The sequence below is a fragment of the Atractosteus spatula genome, chromosome 16 (genome assembly GCF_055471065.1).
Source record: "Atractosteus spatula isolate fAtrSpa1 chromosome 16, fAtrSpa1.hap1, whole genome shotgun sequence".
Lineage (NCBI taxonomy): Eukaryota > Metazoa > Chordata > Actinopteri > Semionotiformes > Lepisosteidae > Atractosteus > Atractosteus spatula.
The window spans coordinates 14,706,825-14,732,809 of record NC_142721.1 but is presented as its reverse complement, the minus strand read 5'-3'; the positions used below and the strand labels follow the sequence as shown (position 1 = coordinate 14,732,809).

General features: G+C 48.6%; 1 protein-coding gene across 2 annotated transcripts in view; it reads right to left on the bottom strand.

Moving 5' to 3' along the window:
* The window catches only part of lgr4 (leucine-rich repeat containing G protein-coupled receptor 4), a 71,337-nt gene that overhangs the window by 22,767 nt on the left and 22,585 nt on the right, over positions 1 to 25,985 (bottom strand). For both annotated transcript variants that reach the window (XM_088935116.1, XM_088935117.1), the window contains exons 2-4: positions 16,244 to 16,315; positions 9,187 to 9,258; positions 7,890 to 7,961 (exon numbers count right to left, since the gene is read on the bottom strand). In XM_088935116.1, the coding sequence (XP_088791242.1) occupies positions 7,890 to 7,961; positions 9,187 to 9,258; positions 16,244 to 16,315 (216 nt within the window). The remainder of the gene's footprint in view (positions 1 to 7,889; positions 7,962 to 9,186; positions 9,259 to 16,243; positions 16,316 to 25,985) is intronic.

Below are 25,985 nucleotides of genomic sequence, written 5' to 3'. Positions count from 1 at the left end.
CCAATCTTCTGACCACAATGAGGGTCCTGAACAGTTAATTGTGGCTGAATTATTTCCTGTTTATGAACGGTAACTCACTTCTCTTGCTCTGCTGTAGGCACGGCGTTTAACTACATACCAGCGCGTGCAGATTCTGTACAGTAACTCCCGGCTGAACCTAAACAGAACTGCTAAAAGGGACGGGGACCTACCACACTTTAGCAGCCTGTCTATCCGTGGAACTTTGGGGGGGTTTCAGAAGCGTCGGAGCACAGTGTCAGCCCTGGCTGGGGCTGTTGCTGCCTCTCCTGGGCCGGCAGGTTCAAAAAGCAGGTCGACACGAGAGGACAGAACAGGGTCGCCGGAACAGCATCCCTGGCCGGCGTCGCGCAGGTGGGACAGATGAGCGCTCTGAGCTGTGGGCCCGTCGCCGTCTCCCCAGCATTTGGGAAGAGGCGCCTGCGGGAACCCCTCCCAGCTCGGAACACAAAGACACAGCCAGGGTCGTGTGATGGCATCGGTATGGTATCACCTGTCCGCTCGGCGACCTGGGAGTCACTGCAGATGTGTAAGGCCTCGTGAGGGGTGCCCCCACCACATACTAAATACACAGCAACCACCCCCCCTCCAAAATCCTCAGTTAAAGGAGAAAAGGGGGAGCGCGTGAGAAGAAGAGCAGGAGAAGAGCCTGCCTGAAGCTACCTGTCTCCTACCCAACCCTGAAGATCAAAGCCCCTTCCCACACAGTGGCTGAAAACCTCCCTGACAGAGCTCCCCTGACAGCTCTATTCATTAATCCGCCACCAAAAAATACAAAGCACACAACCCCAGACTTTTCTGCACGGGCATGCAGGATTGTCAGTGCAGATCCGAGCCCTTGCGTTCAGATCATTAATGCTTTTAAGCACCGTTTAATCGCGTGCCGTCTCCTCCTGTCTCCCGCGCCATCGGCTCCCAGCCGAGTCACAAAGTTACCGAGAGGAACTGAGGCGCCTCCCCGCCGCTGCCCACAAGGTGGGCCGGCCGCTGGAGTTCCAGAGAGCTCGAACGGAGAAGGACACGTTCAACAAGGTATGCACACTTACAGTCTTGCGCCTTGCAAAGGCGCGATCCCGCGAAAGTCTGCAAGGCCTCAGGGTCCTAAGGCCTCAGGGTGCCCCCTTTCTAAATCTGTGTATCACAAGGGTGCTCACGCGCGTGTCCCAGTGCGCCCCCGCTCTGAAGTCCGCACCGGAATGGACTCTGCCGAAGGGAATCACCCCCAATTCCTCGTGGAATGGTGACGTTTCACTTTCGAACCCATCAGAGCGTACTGTCAGTTTTTGGACTGGGACAGATGATACGAAATATATTCATTCGTACAAATCCTTGAATGACAGAGAGTGGCACTGCCACGTTTTCCTTAGTTTACGGCGCCCGTTTTAAGTCGAGCAGCTCTACCTGAATGAACACGACTTTTGTGCAGGGATGGACGAGATGAAATTCTATTTAATCAAGCTGGAAGTGGAGAATAAAAAAATAGTTTTAAAGAAATATCTGCCAACGTGCACTTAGGCACTGGAAAAGAAGCAGTGACAACAGACAGCACTGTGACTCTGAACCGCGTGACCAGCGGGTGCCGTCACATGCAGGGGGTCCCCATTACCCCTGTTTATAACGTCACAGAAGTGCGGACCTGGAGGAAGAGCTTAGGACTCAGTACCAGAATTGGGACACGGCAAAAGTCGTCCCCGGGCTGACTTTCGTCCCCGGAAAGACGGAAAGCTGAATGGATATGGATTTCGCCTGCGGGGGCAGGTTGTGTTGTAGGAACTGGAGAGCAGGTGGGGTGTGTGCTGATGCGCCCAGGACCTTTCCAGTAGAAGCTCACCAGGCGGCTAGTCTCTGTGTGCTGCATCTCCTCAGCTTCCTCATTTTTTAAGCCCTATGTACACACCTTTCTTTCTCACCATCTAAGCCAAAAAGTGCTTTTCTCTACAATTATAGCTTTGGTTCCACAGGATGGGACATCTTACACAATGTAACAGGTTTCTATTTCATGAGAACATGCTTCCATTTACTAACTGCTAAATTTACAATTTACTACTAAGCCAGCAGCCATATCCCCCTGCAACTCACTGGCAGCCCACCGGAGCTCAGCAGGTGTGAGCCTGGTCAGTACCTGGATGGGAGACTCTTGGGAAAGCTGAGGCTGCTGCTGGAAGAGGTGTTAGTGGGGCCAGTAGGGGGCGCTCACCCTGTAGTCTGTGTGGGTCCTAATGCCCCATTATAGTGATGGGGACACTATACTGTAAAAAGGTGCCATCCTTCGGATGAGATGTAAAACCTAGGTCCTGACTCTCTGTGGTCATTAAAATTCTCAGGGCGTTTCTCAAAAGTCCATCGCAAGGAATGTTTCCCAGTTTCCCTTAGAGGTCAATTAATTATTATTCATGAACACAATAGTGTTGCCTCAGTTATGAGCAGGAGCCAGAGAGGAGGGAGTTATCTAAAACCATTTATTTAGCATGTATTTGCCTATTGATCTACTGTGTTTGGAGATGCAGTTTTCTAAACCAAAACAAATTATGATAGACTGGCCCCTGACAGATCTAGCATGCACTTTACAACAAAAAAAAAGAACTAAACTAACCCTTTTCATTTTTTTTTTATTCGGGTACACCTCATTTCCAAGCAAAACAATACCATTAAAGCTGTCTTGGCCTTTAAAAACTTTTTTTTTTAAACTGCAGCCCTCAATAAAAAAAAACCAAACAAGCTGTTGTTGTTTTCATCAGCTAGGAAATCAGTCCGCAAATCAGGCCCTGTCCCTCATTCTGTTGAGGAAAATAGAAACAATAATGTCAACAGGCTGTCTCGACCCTTATCTCTGGCAATCTCTCTTACGGGCTGATAAAGCTTCGTCACTTGAGCTCCTAGACACAACGATGACAGAGATAATCTTCAAAATAACCATCAAAGCAGAGCTCAGGCAGGCAGTCAGGCCTCGGGGCGAAAGCATGTCACTTTCAGGATGTCGAGGAGGCAACGCCTCTGGCCTGTCAACGCTGGAATCCTTCACCAGGAAGAAGCCTGAACACGCCAAGGGTGAGAGGAGGAGATCTGCACCTGCACCTGGAGGTCCTGCTAGCCCCTTCGCAGTCTGCGTCTCCCACCAGGGATCTCACAGGCAGCGCTGGGTTGCCTCTTCTCTCTGCGACAGACTCCAGCTCCTCCCTGGGGATTCCCAGATTTCCCAGCATTCTCAGGCCAGCCAGGAAACACCGACCCACCCCCCCCTCCCCCAGTGAGTCCTGGGTTCCTCGGAGGGGGTTGGTGTCTCAGCCCAGTGGGAGGTGCCCAGGGGAGCCCCAGCAGATTGGGGGTTCAGTGCCCCTCAGCTGGCTTCTCTTGATCTTCGGGGTATTCTGGGCTCTCCCGGACCCCATCACAGTGAGTCACCCCAGGAGGCCCCGAAACGAGACCTCATTTCCGCCGCTGGGACCCCTGATGTGGCCCAGGGGGTCACGACCCTGGATCAGGTGGGGGACACAGAGGATGATGCACCTGCACACTATGGGCTCGCTCACATTCCCAGCCGGGAACCCTGAAAACTCTAGGGTCTTAATTCGTTTTTTTGCCCCTGTAGCAAAAAGTCACTTAATAACCCTGGTGAAGTGGAGCACCAGAATTCTTAGACCCGCCATGTGTTTGAGGAAAGCAGATGCCCAGAAAAAAAAAATAGGCAAAGCCTTTCATATTTGCTCCGGAAATCCGTGTTACATTAGCAAGTGGAATAAAAAATGGATCTGTCTGCCATACGGGTGAAAGCCAGCATGAGACTCTTACTATTAATCTTAAAAACCACACATAAAGGCAAACAGCATGGTAACCCTGCAGTTTCCCCAAGCTTTACTCATAATTTCACCGAGCTTCACTCAACTTACCAAGGCATAGCACAGCGTACTTTTCAAGAGTGAAATCACCCCTTCATTGAGATCATTAAAATAAAATGTCCTTTTCTTGGATCTTGCAGACCGAAAGGACATTTTTTTTTCTGAAATCTTGGGTTATATATATTTAGCGATTCTAGATCCCATCCTGATTATTTGGATGCTTCGATCTCCAGTGAGATAATTTAAGGCTGCCCGTGACTCCCAGTTCCCTCATAGCATAAGGATTCCCAACAAAGAACACAAACGACAGCACTAAGAGATCTACTGATGCTTTCTTCCAAGGCAATTTAAATTTGCACCCATTTATACAGCTGGGTATTTTACTAGAATAATTTGGGTGAAGTTTCTTTCCACTTGGTGATCAAGGAATGAACAGCCTCAGCTGGGATTTAAGCCCACATCCTTCCAGTTAAGAGTCCAGAACCCTGACTACTGCACCACACACACTGCCGCCTCAAAATATTATTGAGCAGATTTGTAGAATGCATGAATTCTACATCAGAGGTTACAAATCATCAAGGATCTTGGAAAGTTTACAAAGGGAGACCACTCAGTCTTCCTGCTCTCGGGCGCTGGGGTTTAAGGACCTCAGGGACGTATTTTAGAAGATCTCAAGGTGTCTATAACTAGCCCAGTTTATTTCATAAGCACATCACTCGTGTCAAAGATCTCATCTGTTGGGGATTTTCAACCGAGAAAATCGTTTTTATCGCCTTCAGTCAAACAAGAGGCAACGATCTGCTCAATTAAGATCAGCCATTCCAATACAATTGGGTTCTGGTTCAATATATCTTTATTTAGTAAGAGCTGCATCCCGAGTTGCGCCTGTTCCTTAAAATGCAACGTTTTGCATTATCACTCTAAACAAAAATCAGCCCTTTCTCTGAACATACAGTATAAAATAACATGAGCAAGACCAACCACATGCTTCTTTATAGTGGCTACTTTATCTAAGGTTGGCAATACTTCATAATAATGGTTTGAGAAGTCAGTGAAGTTATGGACCTATGCCCCTAGCATCTGAAATCAGATGGTAATCACTTTTATTTTCTCTCTCCTCTATGATTTACCCAGGGTTAAAGTGAACATTGCACTGACAGCACCTACTCAGAAGTTTGGGACGAAAGCAGCAGTTGCCTGCCAAGGTGCATTACTTAAGCTATGAAGCTTAGTGCCTCAGGGCCGAGTAGAAAAAAAAAACAGCCGCAAAAATTAAATAAGGAGGAAAAAAACAATGCCTGATTAAGAAAGAACTCACTGAAGTGATAATGACCCAGTAGCTGCTGTCAAGCCTGAGACTACCTTCCTTCAGGAAAGGCCTTTGGCAGAGTGTGTGCTGTTTGCTTGACAAAGGCTTTAATAAGACAGATGCCAGGAAACTCTGCAGACCCAACAGCTAGCACTGAACCACTGCTTAACGCCTGTCGCTTTATGAGGTGGCCTGCTCGTGACCTCCGAAAAGCTTGCTGATGAAGAGACCAGGTTTTCAAAAGCAGCCAACTGCTGTGCAAGATCATAGTTTCCAGGTGCCTGCAACAGCGGTGATAACTGGTAACATTTCCTCATATTTATATCACACGGTCCTCAAGCACAAGAAAACGGAACAGGTCACTGACCTGCAGATCAGCACCCAAGCAGTCAATCACACACCCACAAATATCAGAAAACCTCTTCAGATTAAACGCCTCTATAATTGGACTGTTACCAAGTTCCATCAAAAGTAATCTGACTTGTTCTCTCTAGGCACTTTGGACAGATTTCCAGCGTTTGAGTTCACCTCAACACCAAGACTGCCAGCGGTTTTTAAAACCATTAAAAAGACTTTAACAGGCACTTTGCTTAAATTTAAAAAAAAAACGCGCACATTACTGACACCTACTCGAAAAGGCAAACATTTCTATTAATGAAACCCTCTTGGGCTAAGGGAGCTCTTAAAATTCACTTGAGATGGGGCGGGGGTTCAAGGAAACTTCTGTTCAGTTTTGCAAACGAAACCAGTGAACGCAACTAATGACAGCGTAGGCAGAGCAACAGTTGCGGAATTAACACGTTAGGTCAGGAATCTTGAAAATACAGTGCAATTCGCCGCCGTTGAACTCCAATGGTACTCCAGGAAAACAGCGGAGGATGCGAGACGTCCTTGGGGAAAGAGCTTTCCTGGAAAATGGCTAACCGTTCTTTTGCTTCTGCTCATGTACGCTGCTAAAACCATTTTCGGACTGCAATGCGATCTTTTCGTCAGCTGTAACGCGCCGTTGTCACCGCACTGGAAATCCTGCAACTACAATGCCCTCTCCTGTGTCGAGCACGTGCAAACTGGAGCTCTGTGCAGCAGAAAACACCCACAGTGACTCCTGCAACGGTTTGACAGGCCTCATTGTTCTTTGTTATTCTTCGAGAGGCGTGTGGCTAATTCTTTAAGCCTTCCTGTTATGACAAAGATCTGATTCCTTTCCAAGGTGGAGAGGGGGCCTGAGAAGCAAAAAGAGGCAATTATTATCGGCCCGATTGACAGCCTGTTATTAGGGATGACATCGGCCAACATCTCCACGTTCCCTAGCTTGTTCCAGAATGTAACAAACGCTGGCTTTGTCTCAGAAAGTTCCCACAACATCAGGGCTGCAGAGGAGGCGAGAGAATTCCTTTCAGTGTAGATTTCGTAACTCCCAGCTCGGTGCTTTGGAGGGTCTGATCAACCATCCCCCCCCCCCCCACCTCACGTCCCAGCAGCGAATGCCTTTGAAGTAATAAAAAAGATTCGGAGCCACCGACCAGCTGTGGAACGGATTTCCCCCAACAGCGGCGAGAGTACTGGCTAAGGGGCCGGGGGTCAGTGGGGCAGAACGTGCCCAGCACATGACAGACCAGGATCCCAATGACTTCCCACGCGCCCGTGATGTCAGCGAGCGAGGCGCCTGTCTCCTCCAATCACAGAGGCCGCAGTGTATCACAGGTTGGAAGGCCTGAAGGGTGGGTCGGTCTGAGGAGCCTGTCTGCACTGCTTCTTTTTCCTCCAAGGAGGCAGGAGCAGCAGCAAGCGGAGGTGTAAATACCCCCGTCTGGGCATGTAAGAAAGAATAACTGGCCATTGGAATTCGAAATTAAAGGAAGGTTTCAAACCACTCGGGCTGTCTTGCTTATTTGCTAGCTAGCTGCTACAATAACCCCGGTAACTAAAAGCAATTTTCAAAACCCGAAGTAAAAGGAAAGGCACCTTCCTATAAGCTAGTGTCTCTGACGGAGGCTTGCACAGAATGGGTACTTTGTTTTAAAGGGCGGACAGCCCCTGCGGTCATTCAGAAACGGAAGCAAAAAACGTTTTGTTTTGTTTTTCCAATCCGTGTTCCGAACTCGGGACCCACTTTTGAGGCTCCACGCTCACATTCAAGTATCGCCGTCTGAAAGAAAGCTCAGCCGGCGACTAAAGATGTCAGGGATTACACATTTCGACTCGCGTAACACTGAAACCAGAAAAGTAACAGAGCAACGAGTCCAACCGTGACCAAAAACAAATCTGTCGTGCCAACTCAAGCAAGTATGGCTCTATTCTCCAAGTAGGTAGCAATGTCAACATGTGTAGGCTGCAAAGGAACAAGTAAAGTGTTACTCCATGCTGAGAAGAAAAGAAACAACGTTTTGGCTGTGGAACCTTCCTCAGCTGTACCGGGTGTATCACAGATGCCAGCTCCACAGCCAAAATGTTGTGTTTCTTTTCAACATGGACTAAACCTTTACTTGTTCCTTTGGATGTATTCTTGTTTATCAACCGAGGCAAGAGACCTATAAGGCCTTTACCAAACTCTAGAGTCATTACTACCGAAATGCTACACCCCCGCCAAGACAATTCAACCTGCAAGAATACAAAACATTAGCCCTTGAGCCACACATCTAGCTGCGAGCTAAGATCTGGGCATACAGGGATGTTTGCATGAAGCGAGCAGCCATGTGTGGCCGCGTTAGAGGGGACGGACTTACAGAGACTGCAAGGCGTGGAGTCCTTTCAATGCCTTGCTGGGAACCGTCTTCAGCTGATTGTTCTGGAGCATGCTGGGAAGACAAAGCTAAATGTCAAGAACGAAACTCCTCTGCACACATTGAGGAAAACAAGAACACATTCACACGGGCACGGAGGTGGGGCGCGATCCAACAAGATCGACTCGACGCTCCCCTCTCCCAGCTGATGCCTGAACGACACAGCGCGATTTAAAGGGAAGCAAAATGCCTCGCTTTTAAAACTCGGCCACGTCCACGCGTGTTCAATCTTGAATTTTAACGTCAATTTTCACAGCTGTAATCGGATCGCGATGATTAGTCATATGATCATATCTAACAAATTAAGGATTCCTAAAACGGAATAAGGGTCAACTTATTCTGCAGGGCGGGCAGACTGGTGCCTGATGGACAGAAGACCAGCATCCTGTAGGCCAGCGGCTGAACGCGATAGCCTGTCCGCTCCTCCCAGCCCACTCACCTGAACCCGCCCCCTCAGAGCCACAGACCATCCCCTATCTGTTTCACAGTCCTCTTGCACCTATAAAAGGAGCCTGGATCAACAGGTAGAGTTACTTAACACTCTTACGAGCTGTCCTCTGTTGATAAAACGTCCTGTGGTTTGGTTGGGCACGCTTTTTTATTGCATCCCGACAAATCTCCCCAAAATCCAGAGAACCCTCGGCGCAGGCACTCCAGGGACCGCGCAGCAACAGCAACACCAGATCTTTTTGGCTCGTAAGCCCCCCGGCACTGACCTCCCCTTGCAACTCCACAGAGCAGGCAGGGATACGCATTCCAGCACAGCACAGATAAGGACCTGCGAACGAGCATTGTTTCCATCTCCCAGTGGAATGCACAACGAGCGATAAACGTAATCCCTCCTGGGTGAGCGTGGTGTGAAAAGAGCACACTTTCTTGCACACTATCAGGTTAACCCACGGGCAACTCTCAATGACGCCCTGCCCTCAAGCATGCATGGTATCGCAGAGGTGCCACATACATCGTGTCTCCGGTGGAACTGGGCATGATTACACGCAGCCAGCAATGAGGAAGAAACACGCGGAAAAGAGCCTTCTTAATACCAGGCTCACCTCTGCTTATCTGCAGTTTACAGCCAAATGCAGTAGCTGGCAGCGCGAACAAGGTGGTGACTTTTTTCCAGGTTGCCAGCCCGTCATCATCAAATCCCTGCTCGCCCAGACAGCAGACCGTACCAAGCGTGGACCGGAGGGTGCCTCCGGTGACTGGGAACAGCTGCAGGGGCACGCTGGGTACTTACAGGACTTTGAGGTGCTGGAGTCCAGACAGGGCCTCCGGGTGGATGAAGGCCAGATCGTTGCCGGCCAGCCTCCTGCAAAAGAGAGCGAGAGAGAGAGAAAAAAACATCAGCCGTGCTCGGACACGAAGCACTTCCTGAGCCCCCTTCACGTTAAGACGGGCACTTTAGCTGTGGCCGCAGCCTGTCTGCCTGCCCACAGCGGCGCAGCAGAAACCCACCATCTCAGCCCTGCGCGGGGCAGGGCCTGACGCAGATGCTCCCCGCAGAAAGCAATCTGTTGGAAGCCTCATGAGGTAAGAGGGCAAGTTTCCCATTACCCCCCCCCCATGCTCTTGCTCAGCTATCATAGACAAGGCACTTGAGAAGGGAATTTTCTAAATGACTCTCAATAATAACCATAAATAACCACCACTGTCAAACAGGCCTCTTGTAATTACAGGAAAACAAATGTGCCATAAATCTTTCAGTGTAATCCCAGTGGCACTGCAGTTTATGTAAGGCTACGTCCTTGTTCCATCACACACTTACAGTAAAGTTTCAGCATCCATCAAATGTGTAAACAGTCCTAAACTGCTCCCAGGAACTGCTCATTCTGATCTTCCTGTTATTTTTTGTTCATTTTTCCTTTCTTTTTTAGGGCTTTTTTGTGAAGTTTATGCGGCTTGCGGTCTCTGGGGTCAACTCCAGGCTTGCTGTGAGAGCTTGTGAAAGGGCCTTTTTCATACAGGTGGGGCTGAATTCACCGCCGATCAATAAAATAAGGAGCACGGGACCTTTGCTTTGCTCAAATGCTCCATGGAAGGACGTTTCATCTGTGCAACAGTCCAGCTTTGGTACTTTCACCATCAGTCCGTGCACCTGCAGCACAGGTCTGGCATTGCCCCACTGCTCAACTCAAAGCCCATCTGCAGTGTGGCTTCAAAGCAAATTGACCGAATGTATGTGCCTCCATGTGAAATCATTTACGCAGTATTTGCATGTCTCAATAGCAAAATGGGAATAACGAAAAGCAGAGCAGTGTTTTAAAAGCTGGTCCACTGCGATAGCCACATGGTTACCCAGTAGTTTGTCCCGCAACTTGGATGGTTTCTCCGAGGCGAGGATCAGCGCTTGCCATGTTTCTGAGCCTGCCATCGCCACAGGCGAACACTGGGCTCTCTGCAGAAGTAAGGGTCCAGCCATAACTGGGTGGTGTGTGGGAGCATGAGATTTCTTGGCCTTCCAAAGCAGGGCTCAGCTCATGTGGAGCGACAGTCGTGTGTGTGTGTGTGTGTGTGTGTGTGTGTGCCTTTACAAGCCAGTGAGCCTGACAGCAGACAGGTGGGCTCACTCAGGTATTCCCATGTCTCCAATTCATATCTCAACATCAAGCTGTGGAGTTCCTGCTAAAGCAAAGAAGAGCCAGCTGTCTCTGGAGGACAGAAATAAAAACAACAACCTTTGTTTGACTAACCTGCATTTCTCGGGAATGGAGAAACAGGCCGAGGAATTTATTTCAATAAATTCCACCCAGTCCCATGGAAAGCTGGAAAAGACAGGTCTAGTACATCAGACTACCTGAGAGCCAAGCCATGTGATGTGAATGGGCATAAAGTCTGAGAGCTGCCTTTTCCCCTTGAACTCTTAAAATATCGCCCCATTTTTCTCCCCTTGTTTCATGAACCTTAAACAACTTCTAAACCCTGAAGAGGAGAGCGTCTGTGTGGTCCCATTCTCTGCCGCGGTGTACAGGACTGCACACGCCTAACCCTGTCGAACGTGCACGGAAATAGAGATGATGGCAATCATATCCATCACATGCGAGCTGCTTTAAACACAGCAAACAGCAGACACCAGAGCCAGGACTCTTTCAGAACACAAAATCATGGGGCTCTTGTTCGGAACTGAGCCCTATGCTCAGAGGCTACCAGTTGCAGTGAGTGCAGGCCATGCCTACAGCTAGCTCTAACTGCTCACCAGCTAGCTTGCCACAAGCTGCGATGGGCATGGGCTTGGGCATGGGCTTGGGTCAGCCAGGGCATCCATGCAGTCGTGGGGCAGCAGCAGTTCCTGGGAATGTGCTGGGCAACCTGAGATCCTCCAGTGCTTTCAGTGAGACCTGCAGCACTGCTCCAGTCAAGTCCTGCCGCACACTTTTTGCCATCCTAGTACTAAGAAACACTTCACAAAAAAACTGCCCGTGCCCTCCCTTGACCTGTACTTCGGGCAAGTTTTACAAAACCTCCTGAGGTCCGGCTGATGTCCCTGCAGGTTTCTGAGGTATCTACACATACTGCTGCTTTAAGGGGCTGAATAGACGTTGTTAAATTGGTTCAGCTATTCCAATAATAACTGATTAAGGGCAATAGGAGTCTGGGTTTGACTAAAAACCTTCAGACATGACGGCCCTCCATCCTTTTCTTAGACGCTGACATGCTTCTTCGCACACGGAGCTACCTAATGCGAGATTATGCGCACCGCCATTCGTCATCTGGCCCATGGCAAGCTCCTCTGCGGCTGACAGGAGCGGCAGTCCCCGCTAGCGGAGCTACGCCCCTCATCGTGGATCACTGTAAAGGGGCAGGAGATCGGCAAGTCCCAGGAGTCGAAGTTTGTCAGGACCTTCGACTTTCTGGCAAAGCCAACCCTGCCCTGGGGGTGCCAGGGCAAAGCCAAAATACTGCTAACCCTCCTCACCTCTGTGTGGAGTCCATAGTATACAACTGCCCTCACCTATGCCAAAGGGCTGCCCCCTCTTGCCACACCGATCCTATGCACTTCCTTGTGCGTCGGCATGACCTATGACCTATGTTCTGAACTGCAAAGGTCTGCTCCTCGAAGGACACAACACTAAAACATGGCGCAGACTAAGGTCTGCTCCTTCCACCCACCACCGCTGAGCACAGCGGGAGGTACGTCCGTTCAGCAGAGCACCGCTGACGGATGGCATGACAGGCGTGCGCCTGGCCTCGTCCTGCGAGATCCTCCTGCTAGAGACAGCCAGCACAGCCATGCTGAGAAAGCGCCCCCCTCTTCGTCCTGCAGGCAATTTCATTAGGTGATTTACAGGTGATTTTTCGGAGCAGTAAATCTGTCAGTGCCGCTTTCCGACTCCATTGTGTTTAGATAAACAAGACCCAACCAGAAGAAGCAGGTCTTGCGTGAGAGAGGCCAAGAACACTGGAGTCTACCTCAAGGCTGCTCCTGTTTTTTTCAGCCTGCTGTTCTCCCTTTTATACTTCCGTTTTTTCCTGCCTGGCTGTTCTCCAGGGAACAGGATACGACTGGTCCGCTCGGGCAAAACTCTGGAAATCGGTTTGGCAAAAGTAGACTTGTACCGGCCGTACACAGATCATAGGATAGGATTTGTTATTGGCCAAATAAAATTTATTGTATTAGGAATTTGTCTTTTTGCAAACACCAGCTAGCTCTCCATGAGACACACAGACAGGGAGAGAAGCTGGGGGTCAGAGCGCAGGGTCAGCCATTGTACAGCGCCCCCAGAGCAGCCCAATGGAGTAGGGTTCCTCTGCCGGCTGGGGGATTTGAACCGGCAACCTTCCAGCCACAGACGCAGATCCTTACCCTCAGAGCCACCGCTCCGCCCCGCACTGCAGAGTTTCTTGAAACGGAGATAAAAGCTGCCAGCACTATGGAGCTCTGCATCTTGTTCCAGTCCGCTGGCTAAACACATCCAGGCCTTGAGACGCACAGCCAGCAGGTCTTTTTGGATGAGCCAACAAAGCACAATCGCTCTGAATGCGACCCTCCCAGTCACTGTGTCATTGCTGAAGTGAGCACTTCTATATCAGAAATGCACTCGCAAGAAAACCCTGTGCTTGTGTCCGTCTCTTAAAGAACACAACCCTGACAGACAGGACTGCAAACAAGTCATCTTTCTTAGACTGAAGTTAAAACTGGTGTTCTCGTCAGAGTGAACAGCGTTTAAGACTGCTTAACAGGAGAAAGAACTATAACAATAATTAGAAGAATACTTCAGCAGCAGCAGGACAGCCCATCCTGGGAGTGCACAGGCCATGCACACTAAAGAAAACATTTAGTCTGGGAAAGTGCAGGAACTTGCCGCATTTAAAATCAGGCTATGGACTGTGTCTGTGCCCGAGGCCTCACAAGAGGTTGTGCAGTTAATTGGTATTTTCTAAAGGGGGAAAACAGAACCATTTCATTGCGAGTTACCAGTCTGAAAAGACAGAGAAGGTGAATAAGAAAACGCACCACCTAGACAGCACTTTCCACACAAAAATGCCAGAAGGAAAAAAGGATCTGAAATGCCAAACCATGGCGTTAAACACGGGCTCGACTCCCTGTTTGAGCCTTTTCAACGTAATCCGTGAACTCTGCGAACAGCAGAAGATGGTGTGTTTGTGAAAAAGTGTCTCACACACACCAGCAATACAACTTGATCCTTAAAGCACGCACACGCATGTGCATGCACACACGGACATCTGTTGCTATCATTATCTCTCGACTGCAAGCTTGCCATCTTCCAAACGTACAATTTAATAAATCCAGCGAGGCACACCGGGCTCATCCTATAACAGACATGTCTGTGAACACCACACAACAGCCATGTGTCAACAGACTTTCTGACTCAGGCTTGTTTGAACAGGATTTGATTCTTTCACATCACAGAGCTGATTCCCCTGAAAGTTTTTAGCCACTGTCAAGGCACACAAAACCCTTTCTTTTCTTCTCTCTCTCTCTCTTTTTTTTAAATCAACAGCTCGGCAGCATTCCTTCTGCACAGCACATGCTGAAAAGTAAATCGCCCTCTGACAATGGAGATAAGGCAACTGTTTATTAAGGGAGTGAAGCATACGCCAGCAGGGGAAGAGATATGCAAGGTTAAGAAATGCCAGCAGATTACTTTGCTGTGAATTTCCTCTCGCTAGATGACTGGCTGTAAGTTTCTGGCTGCCAGAATCTGGGCCTCCTCCTCTTGTCTCACAAAGCTCTACCAATCACACTCTCTAGTTAGACTGCAGACCAGACAAGCTCTTTTTCTCCCTCCTCCAACAGCCAAACACATTTTCCCCTAAAGCTCAGTGTCAGACAGAAGCTTAAGTAAGCCCACACTTCCCAGCATGAATAATTAACGCCATCACTCCCACTCGGGGAAAAGATTCTCACTCCGGTTCCTCATTGTTTGCACTAGGGTAGGTAAATACGGGATGAGCTGTGATTCCGATCTGCGCAGCCAGAAAATTAGAAGGCTGTTCCATCGTCACCAGCAGAGTGGATTCCGGGTGCTTCCCTGCTCGGTTTCAATGGAAACACGAAGGACACAGAACCCTGCGCACCCAGCATGGGGAATCTCCACAAGGAAAGTGCAACACAGGGGTGAGCATGCTGGGAGCCCGGGCTGGGGATGAATAAAAGATCAAAAGGAGAAAAAAATCCATTTTGCTGGGCGGAGAGACTGACTGGTAGCAGCTCGCTGTAAGCGAAGCCCCTCTGTGCAGTATCACTTTGACAAATTCACACCCTTCCGGTGGGATGCAGGCACCTCTAAAAAACACAGCGCTGACTGACCTTATAAACCAGTGCAGCAACACCGAGGAGAGGAAGCGTGAATCTACGCTGTAGTGGTGAATGTGCACTCCACATACCCACGCAGAGGTTACGCATCATACAGTGTTCAGTCAGGTTTTAACATTCCTAAGACTTCCCTGTTTCCTGGCTCCAATACTTTGATTAAGCATGACAGAACGACTCCTCCTGCCCGGTAACAACTGAATGGCGCAGAAGAAGATTTCCTCTCTTCGAAATGACCCAAAGTGTGCTTTAAAAATTTATCCAACGCTCAACACGCGTTCGATATTTTTACAACCCGAAGATTAAACAAATAAACGAAACACTCCATTTCAAAGGCACGGGGGGGGACACATTCAGGTTTACTGTCAGGTTTTGTTAAACAAATCGTTCCTTATCGGCGCGTCTCACACACACACACACATGCGCGCGGAATGGGGCGGCTCAGAACGCCCCACCTATGAAAAGATCTCCACTAAGACAGCCAGGGAGTCTTCGCTAGTGTGCGGCCTTTACAGATAGCCATCTGGAAACAATTGCAAGGAGCCCTGTGGATCGGAGAGGCCTCATCGCTACACTAGGGCTGCTGCAGACCACCAGGAGAACTGCTGTCTCAGGCACTAATAAGCCAAACATGTCTGCCACATTGATGCCATGTTTAACTTGTCACACAGTCAACAGTGACACACGCCATTATCTCAGCCGGCAGACTGATTTATGGGAAGCAGCCTCTGACGAGAGAAAGGAAATGAAGACAAGCATTAGGATGTATAAATAAAAGCATCCAGACACACCAGGGACACTCAGGCTCTCTCTCTATCTGCTTTTTGCTCTTTTCTGTTCATTGGGAGGAGGGGGTGCAGCGGAGCTCCATCTGTCACTGTTCTCCTTCAGACCTTTTTGGACTCTGGAATTGTTTGGGGGTTTTTTGCAAATGCTCCTTGGTCTTGAAAAATGCCGAGCTTCACAGCACAGGAAAGCTGGCTGCTACAGGCTCTTTTAGGCTCAAAAAGAAATCTTCCCCCAATTTTGTAATCCTTTGCATGTAGGTAGTTACAAATGCATCCACGTTTAACCTGTAATGTTGTGCCACTACCCACTTTGAGAAAAGCTACAGAGTCAAAGACAGTTGCAGCCTTTTCTGTGCCACTGTGGCAAAACTGTTCTATGAAATGTTTTGGTATTTGAACAGGAGGGTTATGTCTTGAAGGTTTTCATGTGCAGGTCTTTTAAAACCTTCCCACTGCTGTGAGATAGGGCAAAGGTAGGTTTACTGCCCTTTACTCTGATTATACCATGATTTCACTGGGCTTAACTGCAATCATACCACGCGATTGTGTTGTGAACCTTCATAGAGTAGTAAAAGCAGCATCAAACTCCTAAGCAAGAACCAAAACACCAAACATAAAAAGGATTTCTCGTCCACAAAAGCAGAGACCCACAAACCGATTTAAACACACACGTCAGAAAAGTGCAAGTCTGCAACACAAAGCAAGTTAAGGACAGGAACGGAAAGGACACTCACAGCTCCTCCAAATACGGCAGGTTCCTGAAGACACTAGCAGGGAGCTCGGTGATGTTGTTCATGCTGATGTCCCTGTGGAGCACAAGAACAGAGAACAGTCAGAGAGGGGGGCGACCAGAGCTGGCCTGGACCCGCAGCAGGGCAGGTGAGACCTGTGGAATAAACGCACAAGCTGATGCAGGAGCCCTCTGACAACAATTTCACCAAAACCAGATGCTTGTTTTTCTGAAGAGGAAGGGGGTGGGTGGGGGGCAGTTTGATTGGTAATTTAAAGCTCACTCCTCACTAGTGTTACTGGCGGAAGCAGTTATTAAAGAAGCACTGGTATCTGACATGGTGCGCGATTTGGACGGAGCAGTGCTTTTCGGCGTTTTAAAACCGAGCAGCAAAGCGCCACTTCGGAGCTACAGCGCTCCGCGGCAGTCTCTGATCGGGGAGCGCCGGCCCGTCGGACTCATCGGTCTCCGCAGACGGGCCCGTGTCTGTGAGCGGATGTCCGTTTCTACTCCCGCAGGAGCGCAGGGGTCGCCGGGCCGCGGACCTCGGACCTCGGACCTCAGCGGGGCTCCGCGCACGAACACCCGGGGCGCCGTTCTCCCCCGATCCTACATCGCGGACGGAATGCCGACGTAGGCAAGGAAATGTCTCGCCGAGGCATGTGTGTGCTTGAACGGTATGCGGGCACAGCCGGTGTGTTCTTTAAAGCCACGTGACCCGTGCAGTCGTTTCAGGAGGCTAATGGCCAGATAAGTAAAAATGACACACATTCGCAAGCACCCCCTCCCCACACCACACACACACACATATCTTCGGGATAAAGAAAACAAAGGAGGACGGATCCCATGCTTCGGTTTCCTTTTAGCCTGTTTCAGGTTACCGACTCAGGCTTTTGGCCGGAGGCAGAGGTTTGCTGGACGTGCCCCGGCAGTGCGGTCTGATGGGACTCTTCCCTTTTCCCAGTCCAAGTTCCCACAGGTTCATAACCTGTCATTAAATGGCTAAGCACTGTGTGACTGTTGCGTCCAGCGCTGGCCTATCTCAAACCTCTTCCTGCGCGACGCTTTTGAATAAGCGAGCTTCGTTGTCTGAGAAGCAGGAGCAGAAACTTCCCCGGCGCAGAGCACGCTGTCGAAAGCAGAGTCAGAGACCGCAAAACCCGGAGCCGAGAAGCTGATATATACGAGACCTGCGCATATGGGCAACACAGCAATAAGACATCAAAAAAGGATGAAACCGATTTCAATACAATGATGAAATATGCACATCGTTCGTCACACTATGGTTTATTATGGTTGCATGCCTTCAAAAGAATAGAACAACATGCCAAAAAATAATTTCCAAATTCTGCAACATTTTGCATCAACTACAACTTTGCTTAGTCCAGGTACTCCAGCAAAACATTTGTCTTCGTACTTCTAAAGTACACGGATCTTTGGGTCCACCTGTCACCCCCCATCCACCTCATGTCGCTGAATTTTCCACCAGGTTCTTGTGATTTTGACAGAGATCAGATGTGTTCTTAGAAGACACCCTCTTTCGACTTATCAGCGGTCTGCTAATGGTACCCAGTGATACAGGCAGCAGGAATCACTAATTAGTTACACAAAATATACACATTTGCACAATTAAGATACTTTTTTCGACAATTCCTCTTTCTACTTGTGGCCATCGCAGTACAACAGTGCTAAGAATTTAATTCCACAATATTATCATTCATTACCACGCAGCCGATACCCCTTAAGCCTGCCTCAGCACAGGAGGCCCTATAACTAAACAACTACATTGCAACCAAATGTAATTTCCTCCTCTGAAGTTAATCAAACTGCACGTCGGTAAAACTCATTTATAGCACACTGGAACTGTAAAACTAGAGAAGAGGAGGACAGGAGACTAGGAGACTTTCTCCTCTTAGCAAACAGTGATGAATTAAAGGCACAGAATGTTTTTTTTTTAAAGAGCAGTTGGTGGGAGACGACAAAACAAACCTAGCGTATCCTGTATTAATGAGGTGAAGCATTTTGAAAGGGCATCTAAGATTTTTCTGCTTAGAGTATCCCAGGAGTAGCAAGTGCACATATGGGTTACACAAGAGAAGACGGATCGCATTACCTACGAATCTGGCTAAGAGCCCGGGACATCAAGGATGTCCCTCATTCTTGCTTATCTGTGTTTACAATCCCCAGGTTGTCTTGATATTGAGTTACAGTGCGGGGCATTTCGACGGGGGCTTCAGATCCTCTCCCAGGGCGGAGGTCGCCGCCCTGACCAGCATGAGAAGCGCGGTGGTCCTTTTGCTACATTCCGTCTTGTAAAACGAAACCCCTGTTGTCGTTTCTGCTCCGCGCACACCGAGGCAGCTGCTGCCTGACTGCCTTCTCAACCCCAAAACAGCCCGTTTCCAAGAACTCTTCCCGGAGAACCGCCGGCCTCCCGGGGCAGGGAAAACCGGCCCTTTTCTCCCCCACTCGAGTTTATCGCTTCGGCCGCACCCGTGGGTGCCGGTCCCCGTCCTGCTTCCTAATAAAACAGGTTTACAGGTTGACGGGCGGTCTCCACCTTCGCAGTTCACACAGTGCGTCGTCAACCAGCTCCGCCACCTGCTACCCGACGAAAGGGGACCGACTGGACAACCCACCCGTCCTCCCCGCCTTAGTATTTTCACGGACGCGCGACGATTAAATCTTTAACGCGACCGTTCCCCCGAAACGAGAATAAGAAAAGAGAGAGAGAGGAGACGAACCGAGTCCGAGAATGTCGGAAAAAAACGGAAAAAAAACCCTTTCTGTTGTGGTTGTTTGGGATTCTGACTCGTCCCACTTACGGGTGCACACATGGGCAGAATGAAAAGCATGCAACACACCAGCATTATGAAATCTCTTTGAGAAACCCCTGAAATAATATGAATGAACGGTGCTGTTAAAGGACCTGTTCGCTAATATCACATGCGGCTCCTTGGGCAGCAACCCGACTGCTGTGCCTGTGTGTCTTACGTACGGTTTACTTAATAACCAATTCGTTTGGTTGACCAACGCTAGCTTGCATTTGGACACATTCTCCCAGACTTGCGTAAATCCAACTTCATGGACAAAGTTGGGTGCGGTCTTCCTCTGCATCGCCTCATGCGCCCTGCCTGGAATCATCTGGATGTGCAGTTCTTTTATCACGGCTGGATACGGTTATACTGACGCGAAAGGTGCCGACTCTGCAAAAAAAAGAAGTGCCCTACATTTACTTGACAAATAATAGTTTAATTATGAAAGCCCTATACAGTACACTACAATAGTGTAATTCTGTATTTCAGTACTGTGATAATAATGGCAATACTAACGGTTTCAAGTGCAGACGTGCACTACTGCATCAGCTTGTTCTTCAGAGAAATAAAATGCTGTGAATTTTGGCACACAACCCGTTGTGCAGAAATGGACACTTCTGTAAATCTGGGCGTACCTGCACATCTGTGCGTTTACCTGAAGCAAGTCTCTCGCGCAAGGAAACGACGGCAGTGCCCCACCCAGGATTCGAACCCGCAACCTTTCGGTCAGGAGTGTCCAGAGTCCCGACCGCTCCCTCCTGTCTCTCCCGCCCTGTACTTCAGCACAACAATATGGGATTTCCACACAGGCCGACCAGCGGTAAGTGTTGGAAAAGCATTTTCTCTCCATGGAGATTCTGCTTCCGCACATAAACTTTATTATGGCGGAAAATGCATCTCCTGATGCAATAGGCTGCAGTTCACACCAACAGGGTCCTGCTTTCCAGGCGTTCCTCTGCTACAGTAGGTGCAAAACCCCCTGCCAATCTCAGAACACCGAGATCTGAACAGGTTAACTACAATTTCCAGTTTTATTCTGCGAGATTAATTAATATGGCAGCTCTTCAGCACACACGCTAAGAAAACCGTCCTTCGGATGAGACGTAAAACCGAGGTCCTGACTCTCTGTGGTCATTAAAAATCCCAGGGTGTTTCTCGAAAAGAGTAGGGGTGTTACCCCAGTGTCTTGGCCAAATTTCCCATTGGCCCTTATTAATCATGGCCTCCTAATAATTCCCACCTCTGAACTGGCTTCATCACTCTGCTCTCCTCCCCACTGAGAGCTGGTGTGTGGGGAGAGTACTGGTGCACTATGGCTGCCGTCGCATCATACAGGTGGGGGCTGCACATTGGTGGTGGTGGAGGGGATCCCCATGACCTGTAAAGCGCTTTGAGTGGAGTGTCCAGAAAAGCGCTATATAAGTGTAAGCAATTATTATTATTATTAAAACCCCAAGACTGTCCAGTGGGGACAGTGGGGAGTGAGGGGGAAGGAGCCATTTGAAGACGCTAAGTGCCGAGTCATGAACCTGCTCCGAGGAAACCGCGTATCCAGGAAGCACAGACAAGAGAAACTTGGCAACCTGTCCACTTTCCTTTTTTTTTTAGCTCAGCCCATTCAAAACAAACAGGTCGTTTCCTCTGACTCAACCTGGCCAGCCTCTCTCAGTATGCCCACTTCCTCCTTCGTCTCTGTTTACCAAGCTGACAGCACCGTCACACCACTCTCGCCTCCTCCGACAAAAAGTGCAAAATATTCCAGTCAATGGAATTCATTCTCCAGCTATTACAAGGGACTTGCGAAGGGGTAACACAGCTAAGTCAGTTATCACCCTGCCAACTCACAGCTGGCTTCCCACTGGAGCTCAACAGGTGTGAGCCTGGCCAGTACCTGGATGGGAGACCTCCTGGGAAAGCTGAGGTTGCTGCTGGAAGAGGTGTTAGTGGGGCCAGCAGGGGGAGCTCACCCTGCGGTCTGTGTGGGTCCTAATGCCCCAGTATAGTGATGGGGACACTATCCTGTAAAAAGGCGCTGTCCTTCGGATGAGACGTAAAACCGAGATCCTGACTCTCTGTGGTCATTAAAAATCCCAGGGCATTTCTCGAAAAATTGTAGGGGTGTTACCCTGGTGACCTAGCCAAATTTCCCCCTGGCCTTTACCAATCATGGCCTCCTAATAACCCCCATCTCTGAACTGGCTTCATCACTCTGCTCTCCTCCCCACTGAGAGCTGGTGTGTGAGAGGACTGGAGCATCATCCAGGTGGGGCTGCACACTGGTGGGGGTGGAGGGGATCCCCATCACCTGTAAAGCGCTTTGAGTGGAGTGTCCAGAAAAGCACTATATAAGTGTAAGGAGTTATTATCATTTGGAAGCTATTTTATCATAAATATTCTGTACCTGAATGTGCAGTGTCGCATGTTTACAAACATTATTGGAACTTTTTTTTTCAAGCACAAAAGGTGTCGGTCTTAACAAACCTGAACCTGGGAAAACAAAACTCAGGTGAAATGTTGAAAAAGAAAGAAATGGTTTCTCAGAACACTTTTGCGCATTGGTACAAAATCTGCTCTCTTCTCAGATTCTGGAAAAGCAGCTGTTGTGAGAGAGAGATCTGACTAGAAATGTCTAGTCACAACCCTGAGTTAGAAAAAAGAAATGGACTTTCCCCAACACAGCAGCACAGGTGGGAAATTTCTGCTGGGTTTTATTCGTAACCTTCTACGCTGCAATTTCTGAAAAAGCTTTCAAGGCTGCCCTCGTTAACAGCTTTACCACAGTAATAAGAGTCAGGCTTCCCGGCGCCTTATTTTGGAGCAACATCAGGAAGACCACCAATCTGAATTATCCTGCTTTACTTTTTATACAGCACCAGAGGAGACCACCACAGCCACAGGTTTTTAAAAGGAAGGAATCCTGTAGAACAGACCAACAATCTCTCTGAAAAACTTTAGCCTTGTAATGTTTATTAACAGCTTGAACAAATACATAGTAATAAATCAAACATTTCAACCACAATTAAACATAATACAAGGAGTGCCATTAATTCTGTAATTTAATATTGGCAGTGGAAACCTAGCCTGTATTCTTGCTAGTGCTGTTAAATTCCCACAGCCCGGACAATCGGTTCTTCCTCTAGTAGTGTACTGTATGAACGGTTCTGGTTCCTGCAGTGCCACATACTCATTAGCCAAGTTCTCATTTTGTAACATCTGGCTCACCCAGAATTCGGGATGTGCAGCAACCTCTTTTTTACACTCTATAATTTCCTGAAAATGGGAAGCACAGGAAAAAACTGGACAATTCTGGTAGCATTTCTTTGCAATCACCCAACGAGAGAATGTCTTAACAGTTCCTTCAGTTTCAGGTATGTGAAACTCTGAGCCGCTACCAGTAACAAAAGAAAAACCTTACAACATTTGGCTCAGGTTTCATGCATGTGTTTAGGGTTATGTACAGCTGTGTTTTTAAATTCACCTGTTGAAAATGTGTATTTTAATTGCAGTACAGCTATGACTCAGGGTGGCTCTAAAGTCGTCTGAATTAACGATACTTAGGACTGTCTTCTGACACCACACAGAATACCAGAGAAAGCTCTGGGCAGAAGCCACTGTACAGGAATCTACAATTTCATTTTTCGTGCTGTTTAATGCTGAGGCCAAAAAAAAATTAATTTAAGTAAAGCATTTAATAACATTAGAAAAGGATCACAACATTGAAAGAACTAGGGGAATAAAACAGCAGCCTGCAATTTAAGGGCTTCTAGGATAAGAGTGCTTGATGCCTAATAATCACAAACTCCCAAATCAAGGAAGCCAGGGCAAAAGAAAATTTGCACGCCGTTTGAAACCCTCAAAGGTCGGTGGCGAGACTGTGGTGATTTACACAAAAATGAAGGAAAAAAATATAGTATTCCTGGAGCGCAGCACAGAGCGTTATCTATGCTCACATTCCAGGAAAAAAAAAAAGAAGCAAGCAAGTTGTCTCCATGCCCAGACTTTAAATAAATCAGCAAGTCTCGGGTTTGTGAAGAGACTCCGAGAGAGAGGAGTGTTCGAGCAACGCGAACAGTAACCCCTGCCGAGGCACCGGCGCACAGAGATTCGTCTCCGGGGCGTGGGGCTACTACTGCGGACTTGCATTAGGAAAGTCCTCACGGAGCAACAGTGTTCATCAGGTTTCAACAAAACACCCCTTAACCCCCCGCAAAACGCTCCTTCAGGAAATGTAACTTGCCTGTGGAAAGATAATGATCTGTATTTCGGCAACACTCTATTCAGACTCAATTAAGCCCAGACATTCTGCAGTTACACCTCAGGTCTCTGCTTTGTCTGCTCTTCTGACATATGGAATCAACACGCTCCGCTTTGCAAGTGTCTTTGTTGGAGAAAAAATAAAAAATATTTAAAGGTTAGCTAAAATGCTAGGCCATTCAGTTTTAAACTTCAAACCTTATTCCAGCTGATGACAAAAGGGTTTTTTTTGTTTCTGCTGGTAAAGGAATATATAGCTGTAAGAACAACTACAACACAAAAAAAAGACTCGTTTCCCTTTGAAGACTAACGTTTTCAAGTAAGGTACGGAAAGGGCAAATCTTGCCCTTTTCCGTACAGTTAAATCAGGCGAATGCTAGTGTAAGCCTCAAGATCTTGACACTAATTTTAATATTTCAGCACGACAGCATTTTCGATTTTCAATAAGAGTTTCAAAGGCAAATATATGTGCATGCAAACTGGACGTGTACACCTCAAAACACATATTATGCACAAGGACGTAGGGCAGTTTTTTTTTCTTCCTTCCTGTTCCTCAGAAAGGGTCCCATGAATTCTGCCGTACGGCTGACTCCTCCTTCAAGGGGAACCCCACGAGAAAAACGACGTGCTTCTGCTGGACCCGACGGGATCTCTCAGCGAGCAGCGGCCCCTGCCCGTTCAGTCCCAGCTCTGCCGCGCACTTCCCCCGTCTCGCTGGGAGAGAACTGGCGTGTTCCCTCTCCCCTCTCCCCAGAAACAGCCGCTTCTTCAGCCCTTCCCCAGGTCTGTCAGTCATTCCTGGGAGGGCTGCAGACCCCAATGCAGGTGCCGACCATCACCGGTAATGTTTCTTGCGCGACAATTTGTTATTTTAAGACGCGCTGACGGGCGGCGGAGATGAAATACACCTGGATCTGCGCTAATATTTTCCAGGCTCATGAGAGGAAGGAAAAAAAAACACGTATTGGCACGGCATCCAATTAAGCATCGATTTTGGACCACGCTTAGCGAAAACCAAGTTATTTCCGAAATGTAAGGTCAGAAGGGGGTTTGTAAGGCTATAGCAGAGAGGTAAGTGCACTGTGCTAAGAGCAGAACATCACTGTCGCGACCTCTTGGGAAAGCTAAACTCTGCTGAGCTCTGATCTCCCCGACGCAAAACTCCTGTTACAACCCTACAGGACCCGAGGGGAAAACGGCCTCTCTGAACTTTTTGTTTTTGATCTGCAAAATTAAAGAAGAAAGGGGGGGACAATATTAGCAGGTTATTTTTTTTAACTCTGAACCACCCCTTCTATAAATTGCAACCAGCGCCACGGAGTAAGCGACTAACTGCTAGCAGATGCAAATAAAATCTGTATCTCAGGCCCGTTTTAAGCATTTTCTGCTGCGGCCCACGAGAGCCTGGTGCTCGCAGGACGAGTGGAGACGCATCTGTCAAAATCCTGGCACCAAAGCCATCGGAGGACATAACGGCCTCTGTGCGTCGCTCTCAGGCTCCTCGGCGGGTGGACGGACGAAAGACGCAAATTGCCTTTTTAAGAAAAAGCTGGCGATCCGCAAAAAAAAAAAGAGCACTGCTTTTCAGAATGAATAAAAATGTGCTCACCACAGTGAAAATAAGGGGGCATCAGCAAAGTTGTGTCATGACTTTTGTGGACGTTTGCCACATTTGGCATTTTCACAATTAGGACGCCCAGCAGCATGATGGTTTGCACTGCTGCCTCGCAGCAATGGGGTCCCTAGGTTTGAGTCCCAGGTATCTGTCTGCGTGGAGTTTGCATGTTCTCCTGCATCTCCCAAAGCCCAAAAGAATTGGTTGGATGAACTAGCATGTTAGTGTCAAGTCTATTCAGCCCCCCACACACCCGTAGGGACCTGTTTTTTTTTTCATTTATCAGCTCTGGCTTCAGACTCACAGGGATAAGAGGCTTTCAGGCGGAGGGGGTTCTCAGTTTTCCCAGGGCGTTAGCAGAAACAGCACTTTAACCTTACCCATCATGCCCCAGCCCTTCTCGTGTCACAGCTATGAACTCGGCGTGCTCCCTTACACTGCACTGCTTCTCCTGCGGAACTGCTGCGCAGTCCACTTGCACAGGAAGATCCTGGACGGGATGGCAAAGCCAGGATTTCCAGTTTCCATCTGGTTCACACAGGGTAACTGCGTCTACTGTGCCACATGTGTTTTTTCCTCTGTCATTCCAGCGGCAAAGTGCCTGAGCAGAAAACAAGCAATAAATAACGCCGCGGGTCCGCGCAGCCTGCGCGCTGCTGACAAACCGCAGTTTGGCTTGGAAGCGACGGCTGCTCTGCGAGTGGAGGTCCGGAGTGGAAAAGTTATGGATGTTGGCCGGCGGCCCTCGCCGAGACACTGCAGGGACAGAGGCGCGGGGTGGAAAAAGAGCCAGAGAGAGACAGGCATTTCAGAACAGCAATTTCGGAATTATTTTTACAGTATCCGGCGGGAAGGGGGGGGTGGGGTGAGGGATCTGACCAAGTGCCAAAAAAAAATCAACGTTCTCACTCATTCTTCTTGATTAGGGGCACTCCATGCCAAGCTGCAGGGATCATTCGTGTTTCATGCCTACTCCTTTCATACACCGTGGGGTTTACCCGTCCCGCAGCCCAGAGACAGACTGGCTTCTGGGTAAACTGGCCCTGGTGCACGTCTATGTC